Source organism: Leopardus geoffroyi, chromosome B3 (assembly GCF_018350155.1).
Source record: "Leopardus geoffroyi isolate Oge1 chromosome B3, O.geoffroyi_Oge1_pat1.0, whole genome shotgun sequence".
NCBI classification, from domain to species: domain Eukaryota; kingdom Metazoa; phylum Chordata; class Mammalia; order Carnivora; family Felidae; genus Leopardus; species Leopardus geoffroyi.
The window spans coordinates 103,544,904-103,569,138 of NC_059337.1; the positions used below are offsets into that span (position 1 = coordinate 103,544,904).

The following is a 24,235-nucleotide window of genomic DNA, read 5'->3' on the forward strand; positions in this document are numbered from 1 at the left end:
CGAGGCCCTAATAATGTCAGGCTGGTGTCAGGCATTTAATTGGTTTATGTGCATTTTCTTACAGTTCCACTGGTGCATTCACTTTCATGGTGAGTTAGTGTGTGCTCTGTCGAAGCAGGTGCCACAGTGCAAGAGGTTATCAGACTGTGTGCCCTGCCTTCACGTCTCTCATCTGTGGGGTCACTGACGTGTTCATCTGCGTTGTACAGCCTACTTTGGTTGTAGTAGTTGCTTGTGATTGATCCGTGCAGGTGACAGCAATGTTGCTTTCGAGGGAGGGCAGAACGTTCAGGCTGCAGTGGGAAGCCGTGCTGCTTCTGGAATGTGGTTCTGTAATGCTCATGATGCCTCCACTTGTGTACCCCACATCTTCTTCCCCGTTTCCGCGTGGATGCTGCTCTGAGCTCAGGCTGGTCGAGATCAAACGTGATGCCTCCAAAATGTAACTGGTAGCCTCTAGCACATGTCTCTTGCCATTTCCCATAGAAAATTCTTTTTGACGAATGCATTTTTAGGTGGTAGGCATCTTAAGACTGCATCTTTGTGTTGTGTGCCAGGAAATGCCTTGAATTTAAAAATTGTCGGTAGCTACCGGAAGGAATGACGCTTGGAGTCAGACAAAAGTAGGTGTGGATTCAGGTTCAGCCTGTCCTTTCCTAGCTGTGCAAGTTTGTGTTTCAACCGTTCTGTCCACTGGGAGTAATAACACCTCCCTCACTGAGTTTCTTGGCACAAAGCATTTGCTGTGCACTTACTACGGAAAACATGCGAACTCTGAATCTTAATCCAGGGAAAACCCTCAATTTGTGAGGCTTCTTAAACAGGGTTTTCATTGTCCTTCACAGCATCCAAATACTTTTACTGTTAAGACCAACTATGTGCTCTGCGTATGTGAAGAGTTAAGTTTTCATCACATGCTTACTAAATAAGTGGATGTTTTTAAAGTCTCCAGATTTTTTTTTTTTTTTTTTTTAATGGGAAGCTTGAAAAGCAACTTGTGGATTTGAATCAAAATGCCCCTGTTAAGCAGCTAAAACAGGTGTGTCAGCAGCACTTGGAAATGCTCTTTCTACAAACTGACTGGCTGAAGAGCTTGCCAGGCCAGGGAATATTCTGCCCTTCTTTCTTGGAAAGAAGCCTTTTGCCTTTGTAGGCAGAATCACGTCTTTAGCTCTACTCCGTTACACAGAAGATGGTCGTGTCTTGTCATGTAGTAACCCTGGGTGGGTTTCAGTGCCTGTGAGCCCTCTGCAGTGTGGGGATGGACTTGATGTTCCCTGGTCTGGATGGGGAGGCAGGAAGTAGGAGGGGAAGATTCTGTGATGGTGTTCAGGAGGAGGTAACCATGCTTGACAGATCAGGGGATGAAGGAGAGGCTGTGAGGAGGGAGAAGGGAGTATTGGGGCTTGTTGTAGTATAACCAACTACCCCCAACTCACTGGCTTGATACAACCACCATCTTATTTATTGCACCGTTCTGTGGGTCAGGAATTTAGGCAGTGCTCAGCCGGGCAGTTTTTCTGCCCCATTTGGTAGCCCTTGGTGATCGTCAGCTGAGGGATGGTCTGGTCTGGAAGGTCCAAGGCTGCTTCATTCATGTGACTGGCGCCTTAACTAGGTGGTTGGAAGGCTGGGCTCTGCTGAGACTGCTGACTGGAGCCCCTACGTGTGGCCTCCCCAGCATGGTGGTCCCAGGTCTCTTCCATGGCAGCTCAAGGCTCACAAAAGACCCAGGCAGAAGCTGCGAGGCTTTTTCAGACCTGGCTTGGGAAATCTCAGAACATCACTTCCTCTACATCCTGTTGGGAAGCAGGTCCCTTACCAGCTCAGGCCAGCGCAGGTGTAGGGAGAGGGGAACTAGACTCACCTCTCACTGGGAGAAGTCATGGGCATCTGTGGTCATCTCTGATCTGCCACTCTGATACAAGAGCCAGTGGGAGACTTTTGGAGTGGGGTGGGGGTTGAGTAGGGTGGTGGCATGACACATGACCAAACATACTTTTATTTTTTTATGTTTATTTATTTGAGAGAAAGGACATGTGCGAGAGCGTGGGGGGAGGGACAGAGAGAGAGGGAGACAGAGAATCCCAAGCAGGCTCCACACTGTCAGCACAGAGCCGGATGCAGGGCTCAAACTCATGAACTGTGAGATCATGACCTGAGTCGAAGCCAAGAGTCGGACACTTAACCGACTGAGCCACCCAGGTATCCCCAAATGTACTTTTAGATTTGGGGCAAAGATCAGATGATAGCGGATTGAAGAGTCTATGAGCACTAGAAGCAGGGCAGTGGGTGAGGAGCTCTCTTGGCTGTGAGGAGAAGGTGGTATGGGAGGGGGGTTCGGAGGGAGACCCAGGGTCTAGGGGCTGGTTTGTGTTGTTACTTGTTCACTCTGAAGATGGGTGAGGTCACCAATGACCCAGTCTGTTCCAGATCATGGAAGTACATTTCTGTTCTATGAACTGGCCTTTTAACTGATTAAACACTGTAACTTCTCTTGCCTTCTTCATGTCTTTCCTGGCATACCCCTGTAATTCCTGTTTGTCTTCCTAATAATGCCATCCCCCTGGCCTAGGCCAGAAGCCTGTATGCCATTACCTTTCTCTGTCCCTCCCTCTGTGCAGTCAGATGGGTCTCCAAATACTATTGATACTTGTCTTCAGAACCAAGGAGCTCAACTGTGGCTGCAAGTGCACGTCCCCTGTGGAACTTGGACAGTGTGCACACCTGGAGCCCTGTACCAGAACTGCCGACTCAGCATCTCTTGAGACCTAGGTGTGCATAGGTTTGTAAAGCTTCCCTGGTGATTCTGATGCTCACTTAGCACTGAAAACAACTCTCTGCAAGCTTTGTCTAATCCTCCAGTTCCTTTCCTTGCTGCTTGGGTTTAGGCCGTTAAAGTTTCCCGTGGCTATCAGGACGAATTCCCACCAACATGGTGGCTCAAGGGGGCAGAATTCATTCTCCCAGTTCCGGAGGCCTCAAGTCTGGAGTCATGGTGCAGGCAAGGCCATACTGCCTCCAGGAGCCCGGGGGGTGGGGGTGGGCGGCAGGATCTTTCCTTACTTCTTCCTGCTTCCTGGAGGCTCCAGGCATTCCTTGGTTTGTGAGGGTCTAGCCCCAGTCTCTGCCTTCATGTTCCCATGGTCCTCTCTGTCTCTTCCCCTGTGTGTCTCTTTATGAAAATGCTTGTTCTTGGGTTTAGGGCCCTCCAGTGACCTAGGATGATTTCATCTCCAGGGCTTTAACTACATCTGCAAAGACCCTTTTTTCAAAGGTCTGGGACATGGTCTCATTGACTTGGGGGCCACTATGTGACCCGCTCCACTTCCCATATGGGTAGGCTTCTTCTGCCGTCTGGTCATCTTGAGTCCGGTCTGGCTGTCCATCCTGCGCTGTGCTGCCCTAGCGATGACTTTATATCCAATTGTGTTAGTCCTTTGCTTAATCTTACCAGTTCCCCATTCCCCTTAGGGTAAAAAGTCACGCCCCTTATGGAGTGCCAGGCTGTTGTGTAACCTGGCCCCTGCCTTTTACCTGCCCCCCCCCCCCACCGCCACCCCACTACTTCTCTTCCCTTGAACTCTTTGCTTTCACAGTAATGAACTGCCTATACTCCTTGTCCTTGTATATAGTATTGCCCCACCTTCCCCCTGTGGTGTTGTTCACATTTCAAGGCCGTTCAAGCATTGGGGCTCCTGCGTGGCTCAGTCAGTTAAGTGTCTGACTCTTGGTTTCAGCTCAGGTCATGCTCTCACGGCTTGTGGGTTCGAGCCCCGCATTGGGTGCTGTGCTTGACAGTACAGAGCCTGCTTGGGATTCTCTCTCTCCCTCTCTCTCTTCCCTGCCCCTCTTCCCACTCATGTTCTCTTTCTCTCTCAAAATAAAATAAATTTTAACAAACAAAAAAGGCCGTTCAAGCATTGTATCCTCCATGCAACTTTCCCTCATGCCTCTTCCCACGTGCTTTGTGCCCTAGTGCATCTTGTTGTTTACATACCTTATCACACTTGTTTTTATGCCTTTCTTTGCTTTTAAGTGGAGAGATCTGAAGACAAGGAAACTGATACTCATCACTGTAGCTCTAGTACTTGGTCATTCATTCAGTGTTCATAATGCCACGTAGCTTAACCTAATTAGAAACTTGTCTCATTGGGACCCTATTTCCAATAGGAAATCCCTCCGATTTCCAGTAGGATTTGTTACTGAGCATGGTCTAGATGGATTGAGTAAGTAGGTAACCTGTGTGTAGGCTGGCTTACTATTTGCTTAAACCTGCAGGTATCATGCTTGGGCAATGTAAACATTTCTGCGTATGGTAAGATGACACGTCTGGTTTTTGTGGGTTTATCCTCCCCTTTATGGTAGATAGGACTTTGGGGTTGTAGGTAGCAGAAACCAACCTGAGTTAGCCGAAACTAGAAAGAATTTGGTGAACAAGGGTCAGCGTGCATCTGGGTCACTAGAAGCCCTAAGGATGCTCTCTCTCTCTCTTGTTGTTGCTTGTCTCTGTTCATCTGCTTCATTCCTCACTTCTCTGCTGCTTCATCATGTGACACATTGTGACATCCCCACAGTTTGTGCACTTCGATTTTGCAGCCCTGGACATCCGCAGAGACTGGCTGGGTGTGTCTCAGGGTCAGTGTTGTGTTTTCTGGGATGAGAAGGTCATTGTCAATGTGGGCCAGCTGTCCACCTCCAGCCATTCAGTGACAGTGTGGTGGGGAGGGTGCCGGCCTGGCCATTTCACTCACGCGTGGTGCTCGGGCTCACCTTAGGGAGTTAAGGGATGGATGCCTGAGGAGGGAGTGTGGTGGTGAGTGGATCCCCGAGAAGCATCTGACACGCTCTTGCTAGGTTTAGTGTGCACTTAAAAGATGCAGGAGAGGGGCGCCTGGGTGGCGCAGTCGGTTAAGCGTCCGATTTCAGCCAGGTCACGATCTTGCGGTCCGTGAGTTCGAGCCCCGCGTCGGGCTCTGGGCTGATGGCTCAGAGCCTGGAGCCTGTTTCCGATTCTGTGTCTCCCTCTCTCTCTGCCCCTCCCCCGTTCATGCTCTGTCTCTCTCTGTCCCAAAAATAAATAAACGTTGAAAAAAAAAATTAAAAAAAAAAAAAAAAGATGCAGGAGATTGCTGGGGAGACTCGACGGGGCCCGGGAAATCCTGCCAGATCCTGTACCATTTGCCTTGAGGCTTCAGTGCTGAAAATGTTCCTCTAAGTTGTTGAGAGCCCTAGGAGCTTTAATTGATTTCCACATGTTTCTCTTAGTACAAAATATTCATCTTGATTTAAGTGATTGGGAAATATGTTAAAGCAAAGTGGGTTTATAACGGTGGTTTTCTTATGGGTACATTCATTAAAGTAGCGATCACAAACACGTGTAAGAAAACAATGTATGTTTTGATCTTGCCTCAGAAAAAGGAGACTGGAAATAAATCATCTCTGTATTCTGGAGACACTTTTATGTAGCGCGCGTTTCTTTGTGATGGAAATGGGAACAGATTAAAAACACAGCAGGAATAACTTCGAGTGATAATTTAAATCCATCCTCAAACTGTAGCTACCAAATTGTAACAAAAAACCCCTTTGTTCCAACTCTTACTGTTAGTGAGCCTGATGTCCCCTTTGCCATACTGGCCACCAGGTACTTCTGGGTGGGGCTCAACAGAGACAGAAGTAAGACTTGGAGGAGAGGGATGAGCCACTAGATGTGCTATCCCTGACTTTGGTGTTCTGAAGGAGCTGTCCTATATATGTAAAACTCAAAAGATTCCCTTCCCTTCTTTCTATTCTCTTCTTTAAAGGAACTTCTCCGAAGAAGGAGATGGAGAATAGTCATGTCAGTGTGGCAACATGAGACCTTGGTCAGAACTTACAGAGACCTATTAATCAAGTTAGAAGTACAACTGAAAGCAGAATCACTAACTGCAGTCCTGCATTTCTTTCTTTCTTTCTTTTTTTTTTTTTTAAGTTTGTTTATTTTGAGAGAGACAGAACGTGAGTCAGGGAGAAGGAGAGAGAGAATCCCAAGCAGGCTCTGTGCTGTCAGCACGGAGCCGTATTTGGGGCTCTGTCCCATGAACCATGAGATCATGACCTGAGCTGAAACCAAGAGGTGGACGCTTAACTGACTGAGCCTCCCAGGTGCCCCCTGTATTTCTTTTAAACACTGGTATTAACTTCAGGTATTAATGTGGGAGAGCTACATTAAGAACATTGTTTTCCAGATGACTTTTTAAGTTATTTGACAGTTTGGACTAAAACTCCTCTTTTTTTATTTCCGGGCCTCTTTATGGGAACCCTCTTGTGACAAACATAAAATAGGATTTCACAAGTATTTTTGCCTACCTGACCGTATACGGTTCGAATAGCAATGGGAATGAATGTAGAGAATTCAGAACTCTTAAGACTGCAAGTAACTAAATTTGGTCTTCTTACAAATAAAGATCCTAAAGACATTAACATGATTTGGGAGTGAGAGATGAGGTTTAATTAGTATGCTATTTTCTAACTAGTTCATTTAAAAATATTTCTTGAGTGTTTCTCTGGGGTCCATTAGAACAACACTTGCTAAATTGAGCCAGCTCTAATACAGCCTCTGCAGAATTCTCATTTGCTTATTTATACTGTCTCTTCCCAAAAAGATTTGAAGAGTCTGACTTTATAGAATAGGAAACCTATAATTACCTTGTACATCACCCTTAAATTAAGTTTCTGGAAGTGATTTGAATTTCATTACAGCTGAAGTCTGTTTTACAGCCCGTTCCTTCTATGGGGTGTTTAGTGGGCAGCTTTTTATGACCATCCCTGTCTCTCCCCTTTTTCCATCCTTTATTCTTAAAACTTTAAAAATCTACAAGTAAGTGAACTCTTTCATGTTTGTTTATAGGTACAATGGTGCTTTACCTAATGGAGACCGCGGCCGGAGGAAAAGCAGATTTGCTCTCTATAAGCGGCCAAAGGCTAACGGAGTCAAACCCAGCACGGTCCATGTAATATCCACGCCACAAGCGTCCAAGGTAGGTGGTTCCTACAGCATTGGGAAGGCCTTGGCAGATGGTGACTTTTGGTACTTCTTGTCGTCACTGCTCTTTTCTTTCAGTCTCTATTCTCTGTGGGGCAGTTTCTCAGTCATTTAGGCCAGATAATTCTTTGTGGTTAAGGGCTGTCCTATATACTGTATGTTTAGCCACATCCCTGGCTTTGACCCACTGGATGCCAGTAGCACATCCCCACTCCCATCCCCTGTTAGGACAACCAAACAGGTCTCCAGACATTGCCACATGTCCCCTGAGTGGTGAGGTGGGCAGACCCTCCCATCCCGATACCCCCTGATGGATCACTGCTTGGGATATAGTGGAACCAACATACGTCACTTTAGAATAGTTGTATTGAAAGATAAATGATGTTCCTTAACTTAGTTTTTGTGTTAAGTCTTTGTGAACCTCACTAAGATTTGTCATTTTCCTTCTATTTATTGAGCACTAGATGTTTTTATACAATCTACATGTACCTGGAATTTGGGTCATTATTAGAAAGATTGGAAGTAAACAGAGCTAAGTGCCATAGGACGTTTACTATATCTCTTCTCATAGCTTTGAAGTCTATAAAATGTTAATTTTTCTATGATTTTCTGATCTATAAATGGGGAGAAACCTGAGTTTCCATTCTGGGTAATATATTCTACTTGTTTAGATAGGACAGTTTTTTCTTTTAATTCAATTATTTAATGTGTGATATAGTTTCTTTTTCTAGCAAAATTGGATTTACCTGAAATTTCTATATGGTGCATTGGCTATACGTATTTATCATAATGGGTTTGGACCATCTGGAATAAATACGACTTGATTGCCAGTTTTACTGAAAACCCGTGGTTCAGAGAGAATCGAAAAGCTTCGTGGAAGTACGTGTGGTTTTGATACTCAGTCTTAGAAACAGATGACCTTCGTTAATGTTTTTTATTAAAAGATCTCCTGTTGCTGAAGGAGTTTCTGAAGCAGTGCCATGAAAAAAGTTTGCTAGAATGTGACCAGTTAAGATTGTCTTGTATTAATGAGGGAATGGCTAGATCTGAAAATATGAAACAACTAGGAAAACAGGAAAGATAACTATTTAGCAGCCAAACTTGGCTAGAGAAGGGGAAATAAAGTAAGTTTTATGAAGGGAAGGACACTTGATAAGGAAAACAAAAGAAGTCAGATTTACAAAGATGCTGAGAAAAGGAGGAAGTGAAATAACAGAATCTTGGAAGGCTAATGAGTATGAGAAGTATTTTATAGTGCAAAAATATTTGGAGGATACCAAGACCAAAGTTTTTTTTCTAACTCATTTGTTTACATTCAAATCAGTTAACATACAGTATAGTATTGGTTTCAGGAGTAGATTCAGTGATTCATCCCTTACATACAGTACCCAGTGCTCATCACAAGTGCCCTCCTTACTGCCCATTTAGGCCCATCCCCCTGCTTACCTCCCTTCCAGCAACCCTCAGTTTGTTCTCTGTGTTTCAGAGGAAAATAATATAAAAACAGGGAGGGAGGCAAACCGTAAGAGACTGTTAAAAGTTTTTAAGCCAAAAAAGTTCTGATATTATAGACCTGGTCCTTCCATTTGTCTGTGTGTTGATCTTCCTCTAGCTCAGTAACTTTACTTTCCTTAATCTTAGATTTTATATTGATACCATGGCTTTATATATTTAAGAAAATGTATAGAAATCTTTGATTACTCAGGCTTCATTTTTTAAAATTTTTTATTGTTTATTTTAGAGACGGAGACAGAGTGCGAGTGGGGGAGGGGCAGAGAGCGAGGGAGACACAGAATCCGAAACAGGCTCCAGGCTCTGAGCTGTCAGCACAGAGCCCAATGCGGGGCTCGAAGCCACGAACCATGAGATCATGACCTGAGCCGAAGTCGGACGCTTAACCGACTGAGCCACCCAGGCGCCACCTCAGGCTTCATGTTATGACAGAATATGAAATATGGCTGGAATATGAAATAGATCTTCCAGTAGCTACTATCGAAAGATCAGTGGCTTTTCCTTTATTCACTACCTACCTTCATGTGCTCCAGTTTAACTTTTCATAAAGGTTTTACTTTTTATAACTGAATTTTACCCGAAGTTATTTAAATTCTGAATCTTTTGGTAGTTGTCTGTCTCAATCTGTGTTTATGGTCTACATTACTAGTAGTAAGAGGAAATTGGAACTTTGTCTTGTAACCTGGGAAAATCATACATTCTCAGAGCCTCTGTTTCCTCATATATAAAATGAATGAGTTGGCTATAGGCAGGAGCCATGCTGAATCAGACAAGATACTTCTGTTATAAGCAACAAATGATTGTGGCTTAAAAAAAAAAAAAGCAAAACTGGAGAAATTATTAAAGATTAGGATAGGAACAGCTCTGCTGAGTATGAACAAGAGTTAATGTGGGTCTTGTTTAACGGGGGTTGTAAAGTGACTTGTCTCCAGCTACCTTCTGTCTCTTCTAGAGGTTTTTAATTGTCAGGAAAGGGAATCTGAGAGGCCTGGCCAGGGTCAGTCAGCTATGACTAAGGGAGATGAGTAGATCAGACACACTGAGCTGATCACCTAGCCCTTACTGCCTTCCGCTTATGCATGTTACTCATCCTGGTATCTGTACAATGAGGGCCTCATGCACGGTATTCTGCCCTACCTGAGCCTAGCACCTTGCTCACAAATTCCTCACTCCTGTTCCCTCTCAAACTCTCACTTCTGGTCAGCTGTGCCTGCCTCTCCTCCCACCTGCTCTGTTGACCCCTAGACGAAGTCTCTTACATATTTAACCTTTGCTTCAAATGTTTCTCCTCCTGCCTCATCTTAACTGAATGCTGTTTTTTCACAGGTATGGCCTTTTTCCTTTCTTCCATCTCTCCAAGTTTATTGGACTTAAAATGATTTCCTTCTGTTTCCATTTCAGTGTGTTCTTTTTTTGTTTGTTTGTTTACTTATTTTTGACAGACAGAGCACAAGTGGGGGATGGGCAGAGAGGGAAGGAGACACAGAATCCAAAGCAGGCTCCAGGCTCCGAGCTGTCAGCACAGAGCCCGATGCGGGGCTTGAACTCAGACTGCGAGATCATGACCTGAGCCGAAGTTGGACGCTCAACAGACTGACCCACCCAGGCGCCCCTAGTCTGTTCCTTAAGTCTACTTTGATGTAAGCTGCTGATTACCCTGCTTCTCCTGACCTCCCTGACCTGCAGTCCACTCTTCTGCATATTCCATTGACTTAGTACCTAGTCCCATCTGTTTCTCCCTGACCTTTGCTAAACCATGCATTGGCCTCCATGGGTCCTAATATTTTACCTCTTCCAATTTGACCATCACTTGCACTTTTCCCACTGATATGGTGCACTTTGTAGTCCATTGTCACTTGAAGGTGACCATACCCTCCAGTTCATTCTACCTGTGAATAAATAGGCTTTCTTACCTGATCTCAAGACCTCTAGCCCTTTAGCCTGTCCTTACTCTTGTCAAGGTTTTTGGTCTACTTGGCTTTTCCAGTTATGTGTCAACTTTACCCTGGATTTCCTTTCTCAGGTACCTGCCGGTTACCCCTCCTGGTGAGTCCTTGCCTCTGGGCCCTTCCCAGGCCCTCCTGTATTGCGTTTTCTTCCCTCTTGCTCACCCCATTTCCTGTCAGAATGCCAGGGTCTGTGGTAAACTTGACAAAAGCTGTTTGACCTGAATCAGCAGTGGTTCATCTGCCCTGAAATTTGATTGTGCAATACTGGCAGTGAAAGGGTCATCTTTCATTGGAGCTGTAAACAGGAGATCTCAAAGGGTAGTTGTGGTTACCATTGTTAGTCAAGAGGCCAAGTGCTCACATTCCATGTTGTTTCTTCCTTCTGCCCCACAGCCCAGTGGCGTATCAGGATGTACCCTTTTGTTGATGGTAGTGGCTGCTGGAGAATGGGGTCTCCATCTTCCATGCATGCCACAGTCCAAGCAAAGTCAGATCAGGACGGTAAATATGTGCTACTGTTGTGTAATCTCTGTGTAATCTCTATTTGTGTGCGTATTTGCTCGTGAAATAGTAATACTCCAAGATACTTCACCTAATATATAACGTGTTCAAAGAAAACCGAAAGTCTTGTTTTGCTTTTGGCATTTAGCAATTTATTCACTGTTCATTTATTCAAAAAATATTTATCTAGCACTTTTATATGGCCAGGCATCATGCTAGGTATTGGATATACTGCAGTGTGCAAACCTTGTCTGCATGAAGTTCATTGTCTAGTGAGGAGGCAGACACTAAGTTCTCATGTGAATACATGCTAACTGCATGTTGTGGGAAGTGCAGTGCAGGAAAAGACGATGGAGCTGTGAGCACAGCGGGTGGGGGGAGAGGGGGGGCAAGAGCTTGGATTGGGTAGACAGGGAAGGGCCTCTGAGGGCATGGCACCTGAGCTTGGAGGTGAGGGGTTAGGAGGAGTTAGCCAGGAGAGCAGAGAGATCTGGAACAGAGATTTGGGGTTTTTTGTTAAAGGAAACATTGCGGGGTGCCTGGGTGACTCAGTTGGTGAAGTATCGAACTCTTGATTTTGGCTCAGGTTCTCATGATCTCAGATCTCATGGTTCGTGAGTTCTAGCACCGTGTCAGGGTCTGCACTGACCATGTGGAGCCTGCTTGGGATTCTCTGTCTCCCTCCCTCTCTGCTGCCTCTCTCTCTCTCAAAATAAACTTAACACCCTTCACTGTTTCCTCTTTTTTTTTTTTTTTTTTTAAGTAGAGGACATGATATAATAGGACTAAGAATTTAAGTCCATTTTTGTTCATTTCCTTTTAAGGTTGTGGGACAACTGTTTTGCTCTTAATTAATCGGTAAATAGGGTCATGGTGGTGGTGACTATTTTGGTAGCAGCATGGTTTAAATTTAGCAACATTACAGAGGAAAACTCTTCATCGTGGTTTTCCCTTCTAGGCTATGCTTTGTTGAAATCTCCTGTTTTGGGCATTTTTACTTCTTAAAAGTAACAGAGTATCATTTTGTTCCAGTTGGCATGTTTCAGAATGGAAAAATATCAAAGGTCTCCAAGTGACAGTGTTAAAGCAAGAAGAACTATTTCATGGGATTGTTGCGGCCAGGACTGTTCTTGGGTTGTTCATACTGCAGTGGCCCTCCTGGTTGATGCTAACACTCTTCCGTATCCATGAATAATACAGTAGTAATATGAGAAGTGGTAACATAAAGTGCAGTGTAACTCATTCGTTCAAGCTAATTTTGTAGGCTGTAGTGGGGTCTGCTCTTGAAATCCTGTCTGTACAGCCTGGGTCTTGGTGCCGTGGGTGGCATCTCTCTGCTGTGCAATTATTAGGAAGCCGCAGACATCTGTGCCATAGGAGTCATCTGTGTATCATTATCCTCAGACTATTTAATGCAGCTTTTAACTAGTGGATTGTTTTTTTTTTTTTTTTTTTTTTTTAACTTTGTGTTCTTTCATTGTTAACGGACTTTTCTTGAGTTTCGTGGCGTCTGGTGTTTTGATGTTTATAAGTTCAAGAATTTCATTTTATTGTACAGGAGCAACAAGGTGTGGGTAAGTTTTATCCTTCTAGATCACATCAACATGAACATTCTGAATCTGAAAAAAAAACTAGTAATCCACCGCAGCCTAGAATATCTTTGTGTACTATACAGGAATATAAACCTAAAATAGTTTGTACTTACAGAAGGGAATACAGCTTAATTATTTTAACAAAATATAAATACAAGCAACCTGACCCTATACCTCAGTGAACTAGAAATGGAACAACAAGCTAAGCCCAAAGTCAGTAGAAGGGAAGAAATAGCAAAGATCAGAGCCAAAACAAATAGAAAAAAGACAAACGATCAACCAAACTAATAGCTAGTGTTTTGAAAAGATAAAGATAGATCTTTAGACTCCCCAAGAAATGATGACTCAAAATTAGGAAGACATTACAATTGCTACCCCAGAAATAAAAAGGATAATAAGAGATTAGCATGAACAAATATTTGCCAACAAATTGATCAACATAGGAGAAATGGATACATTCCTAGAAATACAGCCTGAGACAGAATCCTGAAGAAATAGAAAATCTGGACAGGCCAGTTACTATTAAGGAGATTGTGGAGGGGTTTGATTGCTAATTGAAAGTAAAGACCAGATGACTTCACTGCTGAATTCTACCAAACATTTAAAGGGGACTTTATAACCATTCTTCTCAAATTCTTCCAAAAAATTGAGGGAATACTTTCAAACTCCTTTTTACAAGGCCAGCATTACCCTGATACCAAAACCAGACAAAGACACTATAAGAGAAGAAAATTACACGGCAATATCCCTGATGAACACAGATGTAAAAATTCTCAAAATGTCAATGAATTCAGTACAGTAAAAAGATCATGCACCATGATCAAGTGGGATTTATTCCTGGGATGCAAGAATGAATGATTCAACTTTTGCAAATCAGCAAATAAACTACGTTAACAATAGGAAATTAAAGTTGCAGGATGATCTCAAAGATTAAGGGGAAAAAACCCAAAAAATCAACATCCATTTATGGCTAAAAATGTGCAACAAATTGGCTACAGAGAAATGTACCTCAACATAATAAAGGTCACATGTGGCAAGCCCACAGCTAATCTCATAGTCAACTGAAAAACTGAAAGCTTTCCTCCAAGGTCAGGAGTAAGACAAGGATGCCCACTTAGGATCCTTTTATTGAATATCGTACTAGAAGTCCTAGGCAGAGCAATTAGGCAAGGAAAAGAAATAGTCTCCCAAACTGGGAAGGAAGAAGTAAAATGACCTATTTGCAGATGACATTATATATACATAGAAAACCCTGAAGACTACACCAAAATCTGTTAGAACGAAGATGAATCAGTAAAGTTGCGATGTATAGAATCAATATACAAAAATCAGTAACAAATGCAGGTCTCAAAACAATTTCATTTACAGTTGGATCAGGAAGAAAAAATAAGAATAGGTTTAACCAAGGAGGTGAAAGATGTGTTCACTGAAAACTATAAAATGTTGATGAAAGAAATTGAAGACACAAATGGAAAGAATAATTCTAACCCATGAGCATAAGCTAACATTGATGACCATACTAGCCAAAGCAGTACTATCAGAATTCCAACAGTAATTTTCAGAGAAGTAGAATAAACAATTTGTATGGAACCACGCAAGACCCTGAATAGCCAAGGCAATCTTGAGGAGGAAGAACAAAGCTAGAGCTATGCTTCCTGATTTCAAACCATATCACAAACCTTATAGTGATCAAAACAGGATGGTATTGCCATAAAAACATACATGTAGGTCAATGGAACAGAATAGAGAGTCCAGAAATAAACCTACACATATATGGTCTATTTGTGACAAAGGAGCCAGGAGTAATTAAAGGGGGAAAGCTGGTCTTTTCAATAAAATGTTTTGGAAAAACTGGACAGCCACATGCGAAAGAATGAAACTGGTCCCCTATCATATATCATACACAAAAATCAACTCAAAGTGGATTAAAGGCTTGAGTATAAGACTTAAAACCATAAAATCCTAGAGTAAAATATAGGGAATAAGCTCCTTGACTTAGGTCTTGGCGATGATTTCTTGACACTAAAAGCAAAGGCAACAAAAGCAAAAATAAATGAGTGGCACTACACTATGCTGAAAAGCTTCTGCACAGCAAAGGAAATGGTCAACAAAATGGAGAAGCAATCTCAAGAGTAGGAGAAAATATTTACAAATCCTGTATCTGATAAGGAGTTAATATCCAAAGTCTAACATCCAAAGGAACTCCTACAACTTGATAACAAAACAGTCTGATTAAAAAAAATGGGCACAGCATTTGAATAGACCTTTTTTCAGAGGAGACCTCCAAATGGCCAACAGCCACATGAAATGGTGCTCAAGGACACTAATGATCAAGGAAATGCAAATCAAAACCACAATGAAACATCACCTTATGCCTGTTAAAATGGATATCATAAAGATGAGAGGTAAGTGTTGGTGCAGATGTGAAGAAAAGGGAACCCTCACACTGGGAATGTAAATTCCCCCATTGGTGGGAATGTAGATTGGTGTAGCCACTGTGGGAAACAATACGGAAGTTTCTCATGTTAAAAATAGAATTACCATATGATCTAGCAATTCCACTTCTGGGTGTATATCCAAAGGAAACGAAAACAGCGTTTCCAAGAGATACCTGCACCCTCGTGTTCATTGCAGCACTATTCACAATAGCCCAAATGTGGGATCAGCCTAAGTGCCTGTCAGCAGTTTGAGTGGTTTATAAAGATAAGGTACACAGTTGACCCTTGAACAACATGGCTGTTAGGAGTACTAACCACCCCCACCGCCACCAACACAGTTGAAAACCTTCATAGAACTTTTCACTCCTCCTAAATACTGATAGCCTACTGTTGACTGGAAGTTGTACCGATTACATAAACAGTCAATTAACAGCTAGGTTGTACGTTATATGTATTATATACTGTATTCTTAAAAGTAAACTGGAGAAAAGAAAAGGTTAAGAAAATCCTAAGGAAGAGAAACTACATATACAGGACTTTACCATATGAAAAAGAATCTCTGTAAGTGGAACCTCACAGTTCAAACCTGTGTTGAAGGGCCAACTGTATATGTATATACAATGTAATATCATTCAGCCATGAGAAAGGACATCCTGTATTTACGACAACATAGATGGACCTTGAGGACATCATGCTAAGTAAATAAGTCAGAGAGAAAGCTCAATACTACCGATCATATATATATATCTCAAATCTAAACACCTGAACTCATAGAAACAGACTGGAATGATGGGATCAGAGGCCAAGGGATTGAGGGTATGGGGAGATGCTTGTCAAAGTATATGAACACTTACACACCTCCAGTTATAATTTGAATAAGGTTTGAGGATCTTAAGTATAGCATGATTATAGTTAATAAAACTGTTTTATAAACTTGAAAGCTGCTAAGAGTAGATCTTAACTGTTCTTACCAGAAGAAAGAAATGGTAAGTATGTGACATGATGGAGGCATCAGCTAAGGATATGGTTGCATCATTTTGCAATATATAAGGGTATCAAATTCACGTATTGTATGCCTTAAGCTTAATGTTATATGTCAAATGTATCTCAGAACTGGAAAAATATAAGCATAAGTTTCAAAGAAATGGAAATAACTTCAAAAAAATCAGAGTATTGTTAAAGGAAAGGAAAAAGTATTTGAGATACCAACAACATACTTCATAGTTTAAAATAATATTCTGATTTAGTGTTTATTGAGACTTCAAAAAATAGCTCTTACCTGAATGTACCATGGCAGTTAAAAGTTACAGTCTTGATTCTTACAAAACATGAATTAGATGAGAACAGCTTCTTGTAAAACTCCTAAATCAGGGCAGTAAAATTCCAGTCATTATTGACAAGGCTCAAACCATTTCACATAGAAATGATTTAAAAATTTGCTTAAAATATGGTGTTCAAGACTTTGAAGATAGGTGATGACTTTTGATTTCATGGAGCTGGGAAGGAGCCAAGTCTGAAATATATTAAACTTTACTGTCATTCAAGAAACATGGTTTCAGTGAGATGGGCAGCTTGTGGCATTATTGACACAAAAGTCACTTTGGAAATCAAAGACCTGAATATTCGCTTTAATAGGAACTGTGAGATAGCATTTAGATGATTAAATACTTTAGAGATTTGGCTTTATTACATGCCATTCTAACCATTCTTATTTCTTTGGTTTTAGAAGAGAAAAAGTTTCAGTTATTAAAATGGATATTTTTACTTGACAAGTAGGTGATAGAATATATAAAACCAAATACAGAAGCCTGTGATAGAGAAGCAGAGAATATTAGGGAAACAAACTTAAAATCAAAATATTCTAAGAGAAAAACTATTAAATTATCCAAGTTACATGAAAATACACTTACTTGATAAATATGAAGAATATAATTAACAGTTATCTTTGGAGTTTGACCAACTGATGTTTTCAAAGCACATAGATTGAAGGTGAACAAAATTTTGTAAAATGAAGCTAAGTAATTGAATAGGACAGCCCAATAAGTGGTTTTCGTGGCTTAGGTAATAATAGAAATATTGAACATAAAAATTACAGTGCTGGTTGGGGCACCTGGGTGGCTCGGTCAGTTAAGCATCAGACTTCGGCTGAGGTCATGATCTCACAGTCGTGGGTTCAAGCCCCACATCAGGCTCTGTGCTGACAGCTCAGAACCTGGAGCCTGCTTCAGATTCTGTGTCTTCCTCTCTCTCTGCCCCACCCCTGCTTGTGCTCTGTCTCTCTCTGTCCTTCAAAAATGAATAAACATTAAAAAAATAACACTTAAAAAATTACAGTATTGGGGCTAGGAAAATATTGAGCTTAATTGATACTAGTTCAATAGAAGGTGTCTCTATATCAAGACTCTATTTACTTGTTGGCTTTCAAATAAATGGGGGATGTTATTGGAAGAGTTTAGTTCTATTGAATCCTAGCTCAGACATGGCTTAGTTGTGACAGTTCTATCAAATAAAGGATCACACCAGTAATTTCTAACAATTAACAGATGACTTGGAAATACATTAGCATGGTTTGTTGAATGATTGGCACTCCAGCTTGCATCACTGGGGAACAGTTTTATACCATATATAGTTCATATTATTCAGACCATGGAATGTTTAAAAATTTTTGGCTTACATACTTATTATAAATCCTATTGTTAAATATTATCACTCCTGACATGAATAATTTTTATACATATATCTAGGTGATTATCTCATTTTATGTGTTACATAGCTTGAGTTTTAACAGCAAGAATTGATTATTAACTGCTATATTTCTTTTAAAAAATTTTTTTTAACGTTTATTTTTTTTTTTTAACTTTTTAAATTTATTTTTGAGACAGAGAGAGACAGAGCATGAACGGGGGAGGGTCAGAGAGAGACAGAGCATGAACGGGGGAGGGTCAGAGAGAGAGGGAGACACAGAATCGGAAGCAGGCTCCAGGCTCTGAGCCATCAGCCCAGAGCCCGACGCGGGGCTGGAACTCACGGGCCGCGAGATCGTGACCTGGCTGAAGTCGGACGCTTAACCGACTGCGCCACCCAGGCGCCCCATAATGTTTACTTTTAAGAGGGAGAGAGAGTGTGAGCAAGGGAGGGGCAGCGAGAGAGCGAGAGAGAGAGAGAGAGAGAGAGAGAGACGGAATCTGAAGCAGGCTCCAGGCTCGGAGCTGTCAGCCCAGAGCCCAATGCAGGGCTTGAACTCACAAACTGCAAGACCATGACCTGAGCTGAAGTCGGACCCTCAACTGACTGAGCCACCCAGGAGCCCCTTAACTGCTATATTTCTATAAATTTTGGGTAACCAATACTTTTATGGTTTTCTAAGCTTTTTGATGGTTTTGCCATTGCAATTTGGGAGTTGTTCTTTGCCCTTTTTGGGTTTAGCTTTGATTTCTGCGCACAAAGTAAACAGTAGACTTTCTTATTTAAGTACATTTTCTTTCAAATCCCTTACATGTTGACATCTCTACTGCTGTGTTTAAACTAGGCAGTTTGACCTGTGCTGGTTGAAGATCTGAAAGGGAATAATTATCACCATTTCTCCATTCCGATTTGTGTGAGAGGCTTTAAGGTGGGTTTTAAGATATTTTATGGTATTTTTAAAATTAAACTTTGAGGTATGATTCATAGTGAATAATCCCAGAAAGTTGAAGTTGATTCAGAATATCACATTTTTCTTGGTTTCTGCTATTGTAGTTTGACCCTAACATTTTTGTTTTCTCAAATCCTAACATACGTTTTCATCACTTCAAGCACTAACAACAAATGGGCTTTTTCGTGTCTGTTCAGAATCATCACAAGGTCATTGCTGTGGTCTTTTCTGTTCATGGATATTTAGGCTAAATCTCCACTGTGTGGTGTGGGCAGAATTACTGTTTTCTTGCAAAAGATACATTTCTGTCTTCTATGTATTTATGATTTGGTTGGTAGAGAATGCTCCCTCCCCATCAAAGATGTCCATGCCTTGGTGTCTGGGAGCTGAGAATGTGTTCTCTCACATGGCAAAGGGGACCTTGCAGATGGAATTGAAGTCTGGGAACTTAAAATAGGGGGGTTACGTTGGGCCTGCCCCATAGTCCAAGATAATGACAATAGTCCTTCAAGGTGGAAGACAAAGGTCAAAGACTGCCAGAAGTGTGCAGGAAGAAGGGGCTGGGGATTTTGAAGCACAGGCAGGACTCCACATTCCTTTCTTTGAAGATGGGGGCAGGGCCTGTGAGCCAAGGAATGTGGGCCCCCCTCTAGAAGCTGAGAATAGCTCTGGTAGGAGCAGTTGGGAAATGGGGACCTCTGCCCTATAGTCACATGGAACTCCATTCTGCTAACAGCCTGAAATGTCCCTGGAAACCATCTTCCCTAGAACCTCACAGAGGAACATAGCTCTAGTGGCCCCTTGATTTTTGGCCTCTTCAGGCTTGGGCAGAGAAACGAGGCAAGCCTCTAGACCAGCATGTCTGAGAAAACAAATCTGTGTTTGTAGCTTGTGGTAATTCGTTACAGCAGTGTGAGAAAACTTACAATACCATTGTGGGAAATTAAATTTTTTTGAGTTTTATCTAGTTTTGAGAAAGAGCACGAGCAGGGGACGGGCAGACAGGTGGAGACAGAATCCGAAGCAGGCTCCAGGCTCTAAGCACAGGGCCGGATGCGGGGCTCGAACTCAGGAACCAAACCGGGAGATCGTGACCTGAGCCAAAGTGGGACACTTAACCAGCTGAGCCATCCAGGCGCCCCCATTGTGGGAAATTAAATACAGAGTACCTTGTTTTACTAAGCAGCCCTTGACTTTGTACTGGGGGGAAAGAAAGGCTGGGGAGCCATCAGGGAACTGGGGCGGAAAAGAGGTTTTGATTTCTTTTCTTTCTTCAGTTCTCTTGGATCCAGAGTGTTGGAGCAGTTTGTTGGAAAGCTTGACTTCACCCAATAACTTAATTATCAGTGTAATTATCTGGTTTACTGATCCATAATAATTTTACTATTGACTTGATTCATGTATTAGTTAGAAAAATCAGATTTAATTTGTGTTGCCCTTAAAGCACATGTTTATCAAATAGTTGCTTTTAACATGTCAGTGTGGGAGAATACTTGCATTCGTCCTTCCAATTATGCCTTTACTCAGACTTACTGGAATTATGACTGATTCAGGCACTTATACCCATCCTGTCTTTCCATGGAGGGAGAGAATCTTTTGCTGTAACTTTTCTTTTTAAAAACATGGAAAGTGAACATTGGAAAGACCCTTATGCCCTCTGACTCCATTTTACACAGGAGGGACTTGAAGTGCAGAGAAGCCCAGTAAAAGTGGCCTCAGGTCACGAAGCCAGCTGTGGTGCCCAGGATCCGGGATAAGGAGTGTGTTGCTGCAGGTAGCAGGTGGAGAGTGATCTGAAGGACGGGAACCAAGCCCCTGAGTCTCTCACCTCCTGGGAGTGTGGCTTGGAAAATCTCGTTTATTTCTGAACTAGGAATGCTGCAATGAATGTTATATTTATTAATAAAAGTGGAAGTTGCTTTGTCAACTCAAGGATTACTGGTGCTGTTAGGATAATCTGTCCAGTCTGGAATCCAGTTCTCTGCAAAGAGAGCCCTCTCTACAAAAGGCACAATGATGAAGGCTTGCGTTTAGTAGCTGGTTGGTTTGAAGTGGTACTTAGAACGGCAAGTAGTATAAGGTACATCAAAATAAATTCTGTGTAGCTGAAAAGAAGTCCTAACCTTTGGAGGGAGGGTCACAGAGGTATCATTGAGTGACTTCAATTTGCTGGTGGCCTCTTCTGTTAACGTCTTTGCCTTTCACGTTAGTATATGTGCTGCCGAAGCGAGCACGTTGCCTTTCATGTTAAAGTGTGCTGTTGACCTTCTCTTTTTTCTTCTTTTTGTGAAAAGTATGTCAGCCTCTTTGAAGTGCTATGTTGCTGACTAATTCACAGAGAAACCTCCTTACAAGTTCTTTATTGATCACATGCATGTCACAGGTGAGGCATGAATAAGCTTCAGGAAGCTTTGGTTTTGTCTTACTGAAGTTGAGTTAATGGGAGCTTGTTGGAGCCTGGGCACAGGTGCTCTCTGATGGATAAGTGTGTTCTTGCTTTGCTCTTTCTCCTTATTCTGCTTCCAGGTGAGCCCTCAGGACCAACTCTGTTTTCTCTGTGTTCTAGCCTGGCATTCAAGTTAAATTCCCCAGGTGGCCATGTTTTCCTTGCCCCCCCACACCTTTGACATTCTCATTTCCTAGAATGTGCTCCGGCTTTCAATACTAACATAGACTCCCACCATCCTCTAGAACATGGCCCACATGTCCTTTCCCCTAGGAACTCTGACACTCCTCACTCCTAGTCTCAGTGAAAAGCCCTTTTGTGAACTCTTGAAGTTCAAAAGCGTGCACGTGTGTGTGTGTGTGTGTGTGTGTGTGTGTGTGTGTGTGTGTATCTCAGTGCTCTGAGCTGTATTAGAGTTGTCTGTGTCTTGTCATGCTGGGAGACAAGTCCCTTGAAGACAGGGGTGGTCTTTCTTGTCTGTATTCCCAGCGCCCAGCACAGGTTGTTGAATGAGTAGCTAAGTGCTGTGGCCTGCCTTGGGCATGGGTAGGTGGGACAGCTGGTTGTTGTAATGGGTCAATAACTAATGTGTTGGTATTCTGCAAACCCACAGACACATGCATGGGTTAGTTTATATTTCAGGCACATTTGGTAAATTGAAAATTCTTTCTGTTTCTATATCTTCTTCATTACAAATAATGTGATAATTTCCTCTGTACAGAAACTCATGTTAATTTCTGATCTTCTTCCTTTCAATCTCAGGAATTCCATATTTGAGACTTTTAGGAAGAAATTGTTAAGTTTTATAAAATATGAAAACACGAATAGAATGAAAAGTGTGGGCTTTGGGGTTTAGGCTTCCTGAATTCCTAGTTGGCCCCATTTACTACCTATAGACTCACTTGGGCAAAACCGTTTTCTGTGGTTCACTCTCCAGTTTTTTAGAAGAACAGATTTGTGTCAGTCAATATAGGCCAGGCTATCCTGTATAACCAACTCCCGAATCTCTGTAGGTTTATGGCAGCACAGCATACTTATTATTAATTCGTCCTGTCCATTGTGGATTAGCACAGAGGCAGTGTTCACCATGGGAAATCAGGGATCCAGACAGAGGGTGCATCTTGACTTCCATTTCAAAGATTGTAGAGGGAGGTAAGAGAATATAGCTCTTAAAACTTCCAGCTGGAAGTGACCTACTTGGATTTCTCTGGCTAAAGCATGTCTCATAGCAGACTGAGTTCAAAGGTTGGGACACGTAATCCTTCGGCAGGGAGAGGCATCACGTGTTTGCAAATGGTAGTGCATTCTGCCTCCAGGCAGTGGTTCATGAAGGGAAATACTTGGAACGTATCACATACAGCCAGTACATGGTAGTGATTGATTAATGTGAGCTCATATTAGTGATTGGTTTCTCTGGAAAGTATTAATTATCTGTTATAAGAAGATATAAATGGGCTTAGGATATGATGAAACCTAGCATCTAAGTTATTGGCAGTTTGATTATATATAAAAAAAAAACTTTTATTTAAAATACTGACAGATTAAAAATTAAAACTTCAGCTTCATGATTTGAATATAGGTTTTCTCTGTAAACTTTATCATTTTCTCTAGATCACAGCAACAAAGGCTTAATGAATAATAGTTTTTAAATTATCAACCCCACTAACTTTGAAAATCAGTGTATTTCCTTACTGGAAAATGTACTTAACAATTAGAACACTTTGATAAGCCATTCTTTTGTGAAAAATGTATCCGGCCTGAATCTGTTTTGGTTCCTCATGCAATCTTCAGACTGCCAACATTGATTTCATTCCTTGCTTTTCAAACAAAGGAGTAGTTCTGTATTTTTTCAAAATAGAGTTAAACCTTGGTTTCCCGTGGATAGTTGAGATTTGGAAACCCCTTTTAGATCTTTCCATATTACCTGGTTGACATGAACATGAATATCAGGGTTTTTTTTTCCCCCACTTAAAAAATGATCTTACTCTGCAATCTAGTATCCTAAATCCAAGAATACTATTTTTAAATTTCTAAATACCATCGATATGTATGTTTAATGAGCAAGGTGGAACTAATGTTAAATTGGTTCCCGTAAAATGCAGAAGAATGGAAGTTGTGGTAAACAGATCTTACCTAGCTTTTTGTTTTTAAGAAGACTTTCTTTAGGGTACACCCATCGTAAGTGTAGAGTTGGATGGATTTTCATAGAGTGAACACACCCATTTAAACAGTGCCCAGATCAAGAAATGGCACCATCAGTGCCCAGAAGAGACGCCCCTCCCCTTGCTCTCTCTCCTAGCCCACACCAGCTACCTGCCATTACAACCTAACACCATAGACTGATTTCTGTTGTTGTACTTTATATAAATTGGATCTGTAGTATGCATATTTTTTATTTCTTTCATTAGCATTGTGTTTGTGAGTGAAAGATCCCACATTGGGTAGGTTTGTTTCTTGGTGTATAGTATTCTGTTGTATAAATATCCATTCTCTTATTCAATATGCATTACAGTATTAATCACACAAAAATCTGAGTTTTTGTAGATTATCGAACTTTTTTTTAAGTTAACCGTTTCACTTTTTTTAATGTTTGTTTTTGAGAGAGGGAGACAGAGCGTGAGTGGGGAAGGTACAGAGAGAGATGGAGACAAAGAATTGGTAGCGGGCTCCAGGCTCCAAGCTGTCAGCACTGAGCCCAATGTGGGGCTCGAACTCCTGAGCCGTGAGATCATGACCTGAGCCGAAGTCCGACGCTCAACCCACTGAGCCATGCAGGCAACCCACGATTTCAATTTCAGATATGAAATCAAAAGAGACACAATAGCTACCAACATCCACATTTATAGCTTGCAGCAGTTGAAAATGTAGCTACCTGTTACACAAAAAATGTATCCTCACTTTGAAAATTGATTAGCCTGCTACAACAGTAATGATCTCACAGAATTGAATGTTTGGGGGAAGAACTAATTTTATACTAACCTTCGAATGTTACATACAATGTGTTGTTTTCCTCTCCTAATAAAACATATACCTGCATTTCAGCTAGGGGCCTGCATACCAAATTTTTCTCAGCTTTCACTTTTGTGAACACCCAGGAGGACCTTCTTTCTGCCTCTGCCCCCTTCCACGCCTGGGAGAT

At 41.8% G+C, this 24,235-nt stretch overlaps 1 protein-coding gene across 1 annotated transcript in view; it reads left to right on the plus strand.

Moving 5' to 3' along the window:
* PELI2 (pellino E3 ubiquitin protein ligase family member 2) overlaps window positions 1-24,235 on the plus strand; it is a 203,253-nt gene that overhangs the window by 48,421 nt on the left and 130,597 nt on the right. The window contains exon 2 of the mRNA XM_045451060.1: window positions 6,890-7,019. Within this exon, the coding sequence (XP_045307016.1) occupies window positions 6,890-7,019 (130 nt within the window). The remainder of the gene's footprint in view (window positions 1-6,889; window positions 7,020-24,235) is intronic.